Below are 13,131 nucleotides of genomic sequence, written 5' to 3' on the forward strand. Positions count from 1 at the left end.
TTATAGTCCAACAGGTTTATTTGAAATCACAAGCTTTTGGAGCGCTGCTCCTTTGTCAAGTGAAGTCTCTTCACCAGACAAAGGAGCAGCGCTCCGAAAGCTTGAGACTTTATATTTACCTGTTGGACGATAACCTGATGTCGTGTGACTTATGACTTTATCCACCCAAGTCCATCCTGGAAATGTGGTGGAGCTCCTCTGTTCGTTGTCACGTTCAGAGTTAGCAGTCTGTTTGAAACACAGCCTTGCCCTGCCGTTAATTCCTTAAATGCTTCTGCAGGGCAGTCGTTTGTCCTTCTGGCATAAGGCAGCTAGTTGTCAAGCAATTGTTAAAACACTCTGCCTACGTAGTTTTGACTCCTTCTTTTCCCGGGGATAGTTCATTGGCATATTGCTTTTAAGTCATTTCTCACGTTTTGTCCTTTTACCTCATGAAACAGTAAGAGTTATTGCTGATGCTTTGAATCAGTGAACAGTTTTGAAAGCTCTGAAGTTTACAGTATCACACTACCAAAATGCATGGCCTCATGTTTTCCCACTTTATGTTCCGATTTTTGCCTGTTCTTTTAATCTGTCTGTATTCATCTGCAGATTCTGTGCATCATCACTGCTCACCTTCCCGCCTATTTCTGTCATCTGCAAACTTGCCTATAATGCCTTCACTTTGCTCATCCAAGTCATTAATATGTATTTTCAATAGTTGTGGTCCCAGCACTGGTCCTTTTCCGCACTCCACAAATTACATCCTGAAAAGAACCCTCTCATCCCAACTCTCTGTTTTGTATTGGGAGCAACTGTCTGGGATATTTTGGTAAGGGGCTTAGAACATCTACAGAGTGGTGAGCTCATTAAGCCAGCAAGAGAAAACAAAATGGAAAGGGAGAGCACTGACAAACCTAACAATGGAAAAGTGAGGATGAAATGACGGTGGCGGTTTTCCAGCTCCTTTCTGCAGATTGTGGAAATAACAACATTCTATGCCATTGTACCATTTCAAACCGAGGATTCCAGCTCACCAAGGCGACCTCTCTGGCAAATAATTTGTTGTTTTCTTTGCACTCCCAGTTCTCAAATCAAATCAGCATTTGTGCCCAGTTGTGATTCATTATTTTATGAAAGAGAAATAGAAGATTTTATCGTCAGGAAAAATATTTGGTATAATTGTGTTATGTTATACCTTAACAGATTGCAAATGGTATTTTTCTTTGAAATTCTAGTTAAAACACTTATGTCTCCAATAGATTCTTTCATCTTGATTCCCGACACTGTATGAGCCACCAGATTTATATCTCCCAATTGTTTTCAGAGATTAAGGCGAACTATAAAAGCATGTTATCAGCACTTTCACCTCTGTGTGTTCACTTATTTGTTTAAATTATATCCTTTAACACATTTTTCTGGATATTATTGAGAGGTTAAAGGTTACCACACTTTGATTTCTTGTTTTCTTTGTATCTGAAGCAGTTGTTAGATGTCGAAACGTGTTTGATCATTTCTGCCCCGCATTTCTGTGCAATCCTCTTGCTGTTTTGTTTCAGCAGATTATGTCTTACTGAGACACTTATAAATCAGCAGTGTAAAAGAATCTGCACAGTCCTTCCATGGAGGCCTGCAAGTTGTACTCACCTTCATGTGTTTGACAAACAGTTCTATTCATTTTTCTTCTGTCCCCCGTTTGACTGTTTGAGTGGGAGATAAAGTTGCGATTCTGAAATAAGAAAAGGTTAAAATTTTTGATGGATACCTTGCATCAGACGAGACTAGATCCTGAGTTTTCATCCTAACTGATGCTGATGCTGATGGATTTGATTCCTGTATAAGTCCTTTGAGACATTTTTTCTTTATGTTGAAACTGCTGTATAAAAGTAAGTTGGGGGAGGTGAAATAAATTAATTTGCAAAGAGGCGCAGCCTTGCATTGATTTCCCTGAGGTTAAACAGTGCCACAGGCATGGCTTTCTTCATTAATGGAATTGAAGAATGGTACACAGGTCATGACCCTCAGCTCAATCTGCTGCCAGGGAATCAATATAAGCCTGCACTACATGAAGAAATTTCCCTTTGTCTTTATTACGAGGACGTCATTGTAAACAATGATCGAGTTGAACAAAATGCATGTCCTTATGGTTCGTGTTTCTTATCCAGTGTAGTACCTTGCAAAACTCTCGTACTAAATACTGGCTTTCGAGCGGATGCAGTAACCCGTTGAGGAAGTGAGATGTAGAATTATCATAGAATCCCTACAGTGTGGAAGCAGGCCTTTTGGCCCATCAGGTCAACACCGACCCTCTGAAGAGCATCCCTGACCGAGCCCATTACCCTATTCCTGTAACCCTGCATTTCCCCTAGCTAATCCACCTAGCCTGCACATCCCTGGATACAATGGGCAATTTAGCATGGCCACTCCACCTGTAACCTGCACATCTTTGGACTGTGGGAGGAAACCGGAGCACCCGGAGGCAACCCACGCAGACATGGGGAGAATGTGCAAACTCCACACAGACAGTCGCCTGAGGGTGGAATCGAACCCGGGCCCCTGGCGCTGTGAGGGAGCGGTGCTAATATCTCAGGACTGCGGAAATTAAATGTGAACGAGCGACATCCACGACGAAATATTGCAAGGTGCATTTTCCAAGCTTCCAATGCATTCACAATGTGTTGCCACCAATGGTATCTTCATTGACAGTGTCCAAGAATATTGTAACAATTGGGCAGGATGTTGTCACACTGGTGCTTTGAGCACATGCCCTGCGTTTTGCTGCAGTAGTCAGAAACCCTGTCAGAAAGGCAAAAGGCAAATCTTGAGCCTTTATTTGCCGGCAGCAGGAGCTGTTCAGCAATAGTCAATCTCCAAATGAGCTGCCTGTAGGCCCCAGTGTCCTTAACTGCAAGGTTGGACGTTCTAGAGCCTCAGGAACACCTTCAGGAGAGGTGGTGACTGCTGAGGCTGAGGGGAGAGCCCAGGGCCTGGATTGTGCGGGTAAGTACAAACAGAAAATCACGGGGTTAGGGGTTCAGAGGGGAAACCTTTCCAGGGAGACCCTGGGGCCTCAGGAGAATTCCTCTCCTGCCTATTCCAGGTCACTACAGGGGGAGTGGGGTTTTGCAGCAGTGAAATGCCGCAAAGTTTTCTTTACTTGGCCCTTTCATTTTGCAAATTGACCGCACGCCCTCCTGTGGCATTTCGGATCCCCCTCGCAGCCTGGTGTTTCCCCCTTGACCCCTATTCCTGCCCCGTCAGGTTGGGGTTGGGGGGTGTGTGGGGGGTAAAATTCAGCCCTGTGTCTCAGCGGAATTGTGGATATAGCCCAGCAGAATGCTACGGCTCAGCGTTCACAGTAAGAAATAAGTGGGAGCACGGACCGATGCAGGGTGTTGAACTGGGACCCCGTTGATGGGTCCTTATAACCCGTTGTTTCTTTTTTCCTTTCAGTGGATAACAACGAGAGCAGCTGCCTGCAAGGCCCCCACTGTCCCGAACTCTGCAGCTGTGTCGACACGGTGGTTCGATGCAGTAACAAAGGATTTCGCACCTTGCCAAAAGGCATTCCCAAAGATGCAACTGAGCTGTGAGTCCGAGCTTCATGTGGTGTTTTTCTTTTCTTCGTAGTGTTTTTTTTAAGCCAAATTTCCTAACCTTAAGTTTTGGTAGAGAACAGAACACTTTTTTTATCTATGTTGCCTCTTTACACCTTCCATCAGCCATGGTACACTGGTCAGACTGTCACTCTGAGAAGGAAGGTTGTGGCTTGAGGACCCATCCCCAAAGGCTTCACACAACAAGCAGTACCAAGAAAGTGCTGTACTGTCAGAGGTGTGATGGTATCATAGAGTTTTACAACACAGAAACAGATCCTGCAGTCCAACTTGTTCGTGCTGACCAGCTTTCGGACATTAATCCACACCCATTGCCAGCATTTGGCCCATATCCCCCTGAACCCTTCCTGTTCATATACCCATCCAGATGCCTCTTAAATGTTGTAACTGTACCAGCCCCCACCACTTCCTCTGGCAGCTCATTCCATACACACACCACCCTCTGCATGAAAAAGTTACTTCTTAGGTCCGTTTTAAATCTTTCCCCTCTCACCTGTGCCCTATAGTTTTGGACTCCCACCACAAGAGAAAAGACTTTGACTATTCACCCTATCCATGCCCCTCCTGATTTTATAAAATTCTATGAGGTCACCCCTTAGCCTCCGATGCTCCAGGGAAAATAGCCCCAGCCTATTCAGCCTCTCCCTATAGCTCAAACCCTCTGACCCTGCCTACATCCTTGTAAATCTTTTCTGAACCATTTCAAGTTTCACAACATCTTTCCTACAGCAGGGAGGCCAGAACTGAATGCAGTATTCCAAAAAGTGGCCAAACCATTGTCTTGTACAGCCACAACATGACGTATCAACTCCCGTATTCAATGCACTGACCAATAAAGGCAAGTGTACCAAATGTCTTCTTCACTACCCTGTTTACCTGCAACTCCACTTTCAAGGAACTATGAACCTGTGCCCCAAGGTCTTTGACGTGAGTCCATAAACCAATCTGTCCTCTAAGGTAATCATAACAGATTGAATGCCAGTATTCAAAGAAGAGATGGGGACTCCTCCCCAATGTTCTGGTCAATATCTATGCCTCAATCAACAGTGCAAAAGCAGATAATTTGATCGCTGGCACCTATTACTGTATACAAATAGGCTGCCACACTTTCTATAGAGTGAGCATGACTACGAGCAAATTAAATACTTTGAATTATAAATGCTTGGAAAGACTTGAGGCTACGTAAATGCAATTCTTCCTTTTCTTTCTTCCAGGCCAGTTTTCAATGCCTAGTAGTAGTCACTAGATAGGCCTAAGACAAAGCAAAGGTGTAGGAGGATTGGTAACAGTTATCTACCTTAAACAACCCTATTCCAGTACCATTTAGTGGTTGAGATAGCCAATACTGTAAGAGGCTGCAGTAGCTACTGGAAAAATACCACAGACTCCTCAGGTTCAGCACAGGTTTAAGCTGCTTTCACCTCCTTTTCTCAGTTGAATGGGAAGACCAGATAGTACAGAGTCATGCAGAACCAAGTTCAGTTTCCAATCCATGCTGAGTTACCAAAGGCTGGCCTGGGTCAGACAGAATGAAGCGATAGTCTAGGCTTCCTGACCTTGATGACTATCCAATGAACCATACTGGAATGCCCAAGTGCGTGGCTAGGGTTAGGATCACCTACACTGCCCCCGATACTGTGCCATTGTAATTCATCAAAGATAATATATGAAGAGTATCATTTAAGGTGGCATGGTAGCTCAGTGGTTAGACTGCTGCTGCATGGCACCGGGAACCCGGGTTCGATTACAGTCTCGGGCGACTGTCTATGCAGAGTTTGCACATTCTCCCTGTGTCTGCGTGGATTTCCTCCGGGTGCTCCAGTTTCCTCCCACTTTGCAAAGATGTGCCAGTTAGGTAGACTGGCCATGCTAAATAGTCCATAGAGTCCAGGGATGTGCAGGTTGGGTGGTTTAGCCATGGAAAATGCAGGGTTATAGGGACAAGGTAGGGGGTTGGGACTGTGTGGGATGCTCTTTGGAGGGTCGGTGTAGACACGATGGGCTGAATGGCCTGCTTCCGCTCTGTCGGGATTCTATGATTCTCACTTGAAATCTGCTTTCCTTCGTTGCCGTGAACTCTGCACCACTTCTGTTTTCCCTCCCGACAACCTCCTGAATCACCGATAAAACTGAAACATACACCCCTCCCCCACCTTTCTTCCTTCAGATTGTTAACTTAAACCAGATGTTGGTACATTATAACATTCAATGTGAACTTGTCGTTTTATCCATTCCTAATTGCCTTTGAGGTGGGTAGCATTCAGAGGGCAGTTAAGTGTCAAGATTATTACAGGGCATGAAGCTACAGATAGGTCATAAATGTCCTCATCTAAAGGAAATTAGAGCAACAGATGACTTTTGCAACAAATAAATGCATAGTTCTGTAGTTACCAAACCAAGCTTTTGATTTGCTTGTTAATTTATTGAATCTGAACCCATGTCTGTAGAGTTTGATGACATTACCACCATACCACTTATTCCTTGATTAATAGCCTCTGGTTTGGGCTATGTAAGTTGTGTGCTAATGAAGACTGTATTCAGATTACTGATAAGGGTCACAATAATTACAACTTTGCCTTTTGACCTCTGAGAATTGGGTTTGAACCCATTTGGAGTAATGAAAGAAAGATGTCCAGTTTTCTGTTTCTAAATCTCAAAGTGGCAGTATTACCTCATCACATAACTTCACAGGAATTGTGGAATCATTCTGACAACTGAATTTTCAGGAACGCCAACTGTTTCGATAATGAAGAGTTAGAGTCAGATTAGACGTAAGGAGATATCTGCACTTGGATCCTCATGCACTGAGTGGGAAACAGTGAGAGGCTTAAATTTGACATTGTGTAGTTTCCAAAGGGCAATGGGCCTTAGATAAGCAACGACTCAATGACATTCGGTTGAGTCGTTACACAAATATGGCACCTTCCATAACGGCTGTCAAAAATTACCGTGCAGGAGGATCATTGTAATGACTGCGTTGGCATAATGTGCTTTTCTTTTCATATTTCCTCATTCCCGTTCCAACCCTACTTAAGAGCCAATGGACATCCTTTCCACAAATGGTTGATGTAATGATTGGCCAAGTGGATCCACTGAGTATGAGTTCCCTGATTGGGGCTGTCAGGGGCCAATCAGGGAGCCCTGGCTGACAGATATAAACAGGATCCTCCTCACTCTAGAGACCAGCTCTGAACTAGCTGGTCAGAGTCCATGTGCAGTGCATGTGTAAATAGAGGCTGACTTGGTGTTGCGATATCAGCCTCTGTGGAATTATATCAGTTGCTTATTTCCTAAAGGCAAAATTTGGCACATTTGTAAGGCTCCCTGTCAATCTCCTGTAGATTGTGAAGGGTCGGAATTGGGAGTAAACAAGAATATCTAAAAAAAACGAGCAGATCATAGGCTTCCTCAAGGCTGCTCCACTATTTAATATGATCATGGCTGATCTTCTCCCTCAGCTCCACTTTTCCACTGCTCCCCATATTCCTTGATTTCTCTGAGAGACCAAAAATCAGTCTCTCCCAGCCTGAAATATATTCAAAGACACAGTATCCACAATTTTCTGGGGTAGAGAATTCCAAAGACCTACAGTTCTTTGATGGAAGAAGATCTTCCTCATCTTAGTCCTAACTTGAGCTGGAATCCTGGCATGGTCCCTTACCGTCTGATTGACTTGTTCCTCATTTACCTCTTAACAGTAATTCTTCCTAAAAACCAATTTAAACTTCTTATTTAGGGCCACTGCATATCGCTAAGCAAGGTAGCAAATGTTCTGAGTGTTTTATGGAGTATTCCGTACACGGACCATGACCTTTCTTTCTGCCTGTTTGATAGTTCTTGTTACAAAAGCATTAACATCTTTCTCATTGAAGGTAATGACTGTTCCTTTTGGGAAAGCTTATCGCCATTGTGCATGTTCCCATCAACATTGATGCCGTTGTCTTGCCTTGCAGATACTTGGAAGGAAATCAGCTGACTTCAGTCCCCAAAGAGCTGTCTAACTACAAACATTTATCACTCATGTAGGTGACTTAGACTCTCTATTGTTATTGCTGTAACAATGCTGCGAAATGTTGGTAACATCATAATGAATGAATCATTCTTTATCTAATGACGGGGAAAGTCATGTATGACAGGAAGTAAGTTGCATTACACTAATTCCATTTTATTATGACCTGATTCCGTGGATGTTGATTGGTTTCTAATTCTGTACGAGGATGCATAATCAATCCTGTCCATGTAGTTTAGCGAAGTAGAGAAATATAATGATGCTGCGATAACTCAAGGGGCTCAGTGGTTCAGATGTGAGGGTCAGCTGTTACACTGCTTTGGGGAGATGTTACATAGAGAGAAATCGATGGCAGCAGTGTCACAGTATCTTGGCACTATCTGCTCTCTGTCACCTTGTTTCAAACCAGCCAACACTCAGCCTATCTCTGCCTTCATTCCTGTTTGGCAGGCGATGGACGGGGAGCATCATTACCATTTCTAATCTGATCAAAGATGTACCAGAATGAAGCAACTCTTTAGATTAAATTCTCTCAAGACTGCTAAGAATGTTCCTCCTACTCCCCCTTCTTTGCCCAATGGCATATCTGACTCACGATCTCCATCATGGTTGTGGCAAGAAGTTAGGGACATCTCATCTAAATCCACCCTGTCACACCCAAGACACTTGGGTTCGCTCAACAAGGCAATGTCAGGGGAATTATACAATGCAGCTATCGAAAGCTAATGACCAGGGAACACAGGACGCTGGCTGTTAGCTTACCTTATCCCATCCCAGATCAAGCTGGCAACAAAAAAGGCACCAAGAGCCCACGTGCCAGTCTGTGTCCTGCATTCCTGACTCCACCGACCTTCCTGAGGATGGGCAGATGGACAGGAGTGGGTGGGGCTGGTGTATGAGGAAATGAAGGCCTCTCCTTGTGACTTTAGCATATTGAGGCGATTCGGAAGCTTAATACAAGCTTTCCTTCTGACTTCGGGGCAGGTAGGAGCTCTGTGAAGCCGACCAGTTCCAGCCCAAGGGAAGCATCAGCCACCAAAACTGAAACCATTTCATTCGATATAAAAAGTGAGAATTTGGGCCAAAGTACTGGAGAGTAACAATGATGTTTCAGTTCTTGCTTTTAACCTTGTCCTACCTCAGTTAGAGATCTCCATTCACTCTGGACTCTTTAAAGTTGAAGATGCTCTCCATGTTTTTAAGATCATGCACAAAGAGCAGCCAACATTTTGGCTGCTGGTTTGGGCTAGAATGGGGAGTCCTGCCTCTGTTTCCATCTGCAGGAGCACAAATTTGGTGGCAAACCTGTCTCCAGAGCCATTAAGACCCCAATCCCATGAAAATCCCTCTTCAAAGCTGGTTGGCAATGGAGGCCGGATTGAGATGAGGATCAATTCCGCTCCCTGAAGCTCTCCTCCGATGGAAAAATCCAGCCCATTGGAGGGAACGCGACAACCTGGTGGTATTATCGCTGTACTGTTAATCCAGAAACCATGGTAACATGCTGGGGACCTTGGTTTGAATCGCACCATGGCAGATGGTGGAATTTGAATTCAATTAAAATCTGGAATTAAGAGTCGAATGACAACCATTGTCAATTGTCAAAAGAAACCCATCTGGTTCACTAATGTCCTTCACGGAAGGAAGCTGCTGCCCTTACCTGGTCTGGCCTACATGTGACTCCAGACCCACTGCCATGTTGTTGACTCTTAACTGCCCTCTGGGCAATTAGGGATGGGCAATAAATGCTGGTGTAGTCAATGACGCCCTCATCCTGTGAACATAGAACATTACAGCGCAGTACAGGCCCTTCGGCCCTCGATGTTGCGCCGACCTGTGAAACCAATCTGAAACCCATCTAACCTAAACTATTCCATTATCATCCATATGTTTATCCAATGACCATTTAAATGCCCGTAAAGTTGGCGAGTCTACTATTTTTGCAGGCAGGGCATTCCACGCCCTTACTACTCTCTGAGTAAAGAACCTACCTCTGACATCTGTCCTATATCTATCACCCCTCAATTTAAAGCTATGTCCCCTCATGCTAGCCATCACCATCCGAATGAATTTTTTAAAAAGTGGTCAGAGAAAAGGAGATGTGTTGCGTTCGACAGCGCCTGAAAGCCTTTAAATAAATTACATCCCAACCAAAGAACAGCATCATTTCCAAGCAGAAAGTTGGAGAGCAATTTATGCATTATGAATTATAAAATCTGTTGTCTACATAAAGCTTTGATTATACCCCTGTTAGTTCCTTTACTTAAAACTGTAATCCAGGATTACAGAGTTTGTCTTATTTACAGTTGTTGCCAGAAATTATTCATGTTGCAGTCACAAACATTCTCCGGCTGATAGATGAGAGGAGATTTGCATCTGTGCACTATGTAGGACAGAATGATAAATGCAGTTTTAAAGAGCCAGCTCCACAGAGTCTTACAGCACGGAAACAGACCCTCCGGTCCAACCAGTCCATGAGTTTGTTACATGGCACTTGGGAACACTCCTACCCTAGTGATGTAATGGGGAATATGTAGTGAGGGGTGATCATTTTGGTGGCCTAATATTGAGCATTGTGCAGTGCTTGGCTGTGTGACAGAGGGAATAAGTTGGTTAGTATTACCCATGAGATTGTTCTCCGCCAGCCTCTGTAATTAGTGGGGAGCAGGTGAATACTTGCCCTGGTTGAACCTCTTTAGCTCCTATCCCCTGTGGCTTTCCTCATTTTCTTCTGGTCTAACCTTAATTTCTCAGTCATTACCTGGAAAAGAAGTAAGATTTTCCGCTGGTTTTTTTTCCCCTACTTGAGCAATTTTTAAGGTGAATGCATTTCACAGGCCTGGGACACTGGAATGTCCTTATGGGCTTTATTACTCAATAACTGCCTCATAATGTGAAAGAAACCTTGGTTCCAGGATCAGTAGTTGGAAAAGAATTGGCCCAAATCTTGCTGGAGCAGCGTATCTTGAAGCGTGTGCCATTAGTCAAACATTTTTCTGCATATTTCCAGCTTCAAAGCTTTTTTTTCCCTGTAACATTTCTGTGACAAATGGGCTAAGAAGATCTCATCTGGTACCTTTAGTGAATGGTAAGACCAACAGTCCATCTCTTTAAAAACAAAGAGATTTACTGTTTGAGAAAGAAACAGGATGAGCCAAGAAGTAATTCCTTTTATTCATTTTGTGGGATGTGGGTGTCGCGGGCTGGGCCCTAGTTGCCCCTTGAGAAGGTGGTGGTGAGCTGCCTTCTTGAACCACTGCAGTCCATGTGCTGTAGGTTAACCCACAATGCCCTGAGGGAGGGAATTCCAGGATTTTGACCTAGCAACAGTGAAAGAATGGCAATATGTTTCCAAGTCAAGATGGTGAGTGGCTCGGAGGGGAACTTGAAGATGGTGGTGTTCCCCATGTATCTGCTGCCCTTGTCCTTCTAGATGGAAGTGGTCATGGATTTGGAAGGTGCTGTCTGAGGATCTGATGTGAATGTCTGCAGTGCATCTTGTAGATGGTACACACTGCTGATACTGAGCGTCGGTGATAGAGGGAGTGGATATTTGTGGATGTAGGGCCAATCAGTGAGCTGCTTTGTTCCAGATGGTGTCAAGCTTCTTAAGTGTTATTGGGGCTGCACTTGTCCAGGCAAATGGATCGCACTCCTGACTTGTGCCTTGTAGATGGTGGACAGGCTTTGGGGAGTCAGGAGGTGAGTTACTTGCTGCAGGATTCCTAGTCTCTGACCTGCTCTTGTAGCCACTGCGTTTATGTGGTGAGTCCAAGTTGAGTTTCTGATCAATGTTAACTCCCAGGATATGAATAGTGGGGGATTCAGTGATAGTAACACTGTTGAACGCCAAGGGGCGAGTAAATGAAGTAAATTGAAGTCATACAGTCATACAGCATGAAAACAGACCCTTCGGTCCAACCAGTCCATGCTGACCATAATCCCAAACTAAACTAGTCCCACCTGCCTGCAAATGACCCACATCCCTCCAAATGTTGTTTTTATTTATGTACTTATCTAAATGTCTTTTAAACTTTGTTACTGTACCTGCACCCACCACTTCCTCTGGCAGTTCATTCCACACATGAACTATCCTCTGTGTAAAAAAAGTTGCCCCTCTTGTCTTTTTCAAATCTTTTTCCTCTCATCTGAAAAGTATGCACCCTTGTCTTGAAAACCCCCACCTCAGGGAAAAGACCCTTGTCATTCACCTTATCTATACCCCTTATGATTTTATAAACTTCTATAAGGCCACCCCTCAACCCCCTATTGCTCCAGTGAAAAAAAGTCCCAGCCTATCGAACATTCCTTATACCGCAAACCCTCCATTCCTGGCAACATCCTGGTAAATCTTTTCTGAACCCTCTCCAGTTTAATTCATCAAATTAAACAAGGAATTGAAAAACTCGATTAAGTGTGAGAGTGAGAAAGAAGAAAGACAGAAGGAAAAATAGAAATTAAATTAAAATCTTGAGGAAGTTTACACGTGCGAGAGTGAGACATGGCAGCTTAGAATGCACCCTTTATAGGTTGGATAAGTGGATTTTGCACGGTTAATTATCATATTGTTTAGAAATACCTGCTTTGTTACATCTAAACTCTAACTTTCTGCAGAATGTTTGTAATAATCCCATGAGGTTTTGGACATAATGGGGATGTTGAGGTCATGCTGCCATTTTATGTGTTTTTATAGCTTCCAGTTCAAAGTTTGAAATAATTGCATTTCAGATCACGAACTTCATCAAGCGTGTTTCTTGTCTTTCTCCATGTGGCTGGTCGACAGATGAATTGTTAGTCACAGCCGTTGCAGAGCGATGAATGTGGCATCCTGAGATCTATATTAACGTAACAATTAGTTCCTAATACTTTACAAACATGTGGTGCAGTAAGGTGGTGTCATCACTGGGAAATTGTGGCAATTGGTAACTGATAGTGTATTACTTCCTTGCTTGATCATTGCTCATCTGCACATTAATGTTGCCTTATCTGTACAATCACTTTCTATTTTCCCCCAGCCAATAATGCCCAAATGATGTTCAATACAGCTACTTGTACCTTGTTTCTGATAAATCCACAGTGCTATTGTTTGAGAGCGAATCATTGCTTTACTGTCACAGATTTGTTTTAGTTGGATACAATAGATGATGCTATTTGTTGTTGTGTTTTTGCAGAGATTTAAGCAACAACAGTATTAGTATGCTGAGCAATTCTAGCTTCAGCAATATGTCCCAGCTCTCAACGCTGTGAGTATATGATCCAGCCACTCTGTTACTTCAAATATCTGAATATTCTGACTTCAGTTGTTGGTGTGTACATGTAATCCAGTTGTTCCCAGTGGTGTGATTCATTGTTGCTACTGTGTATGTTATCGTTATAATTAATGTGTCTCCTGATATTGCCAGTTGTACTATTACTGACAGCATTAATATGCGTGGGGGCTACATTGATATTAATGCTATGATATTTTACTATTGTTACCACAAATTTATACATATCGGAAGTACTGCTCATAGTTGGGGATAAATA

General features: G+C 43.5%; 1 protein-coding gene across 1 annotated transcript in view; it reads left to right on the forward strand.

The window, feature by feature from the left end:
• Nucleotides 1–13,131, forward strand: part of LOC109911258 (slit homolog 3 protein-like) — a 614,108-nt gene that overhangs the window by 534,072 nt on the left and 66,905 nt on the right. The window contains exons 20-22 of the mRNA XM_048603610.1: nt 3,433–3,568; nt 7,550–7,618; nt 12,777–12,848. Of these exons, the coding sequence (XP_048459567.1) occupies nt 3,433–3,568; nt 7,550–7,618; nt 12,777–12,848 (277 nt within the window). The remainder of the gene's footprint in view (nt 1–3,432; nt 3,569–7,549; nt 7,619–12,776; nt 12,849–13,131) is intronic.

The sequence above is a fragment of the Rhincodon typus genome, chromosome 12, assembly GCF_021869965.1.
Source record: "Rhincodon typus isolate 14 chromosome 12, sRhiTyp1.1, whole genome shotgun sequence".
Classification (NCBI taxonomy): Eukaryota; Metazoa; Chordata; class Chondrichthyes; order Orectolobiformes; family Rhincodontidae; genus Rhincodon; species Rhincodon typus.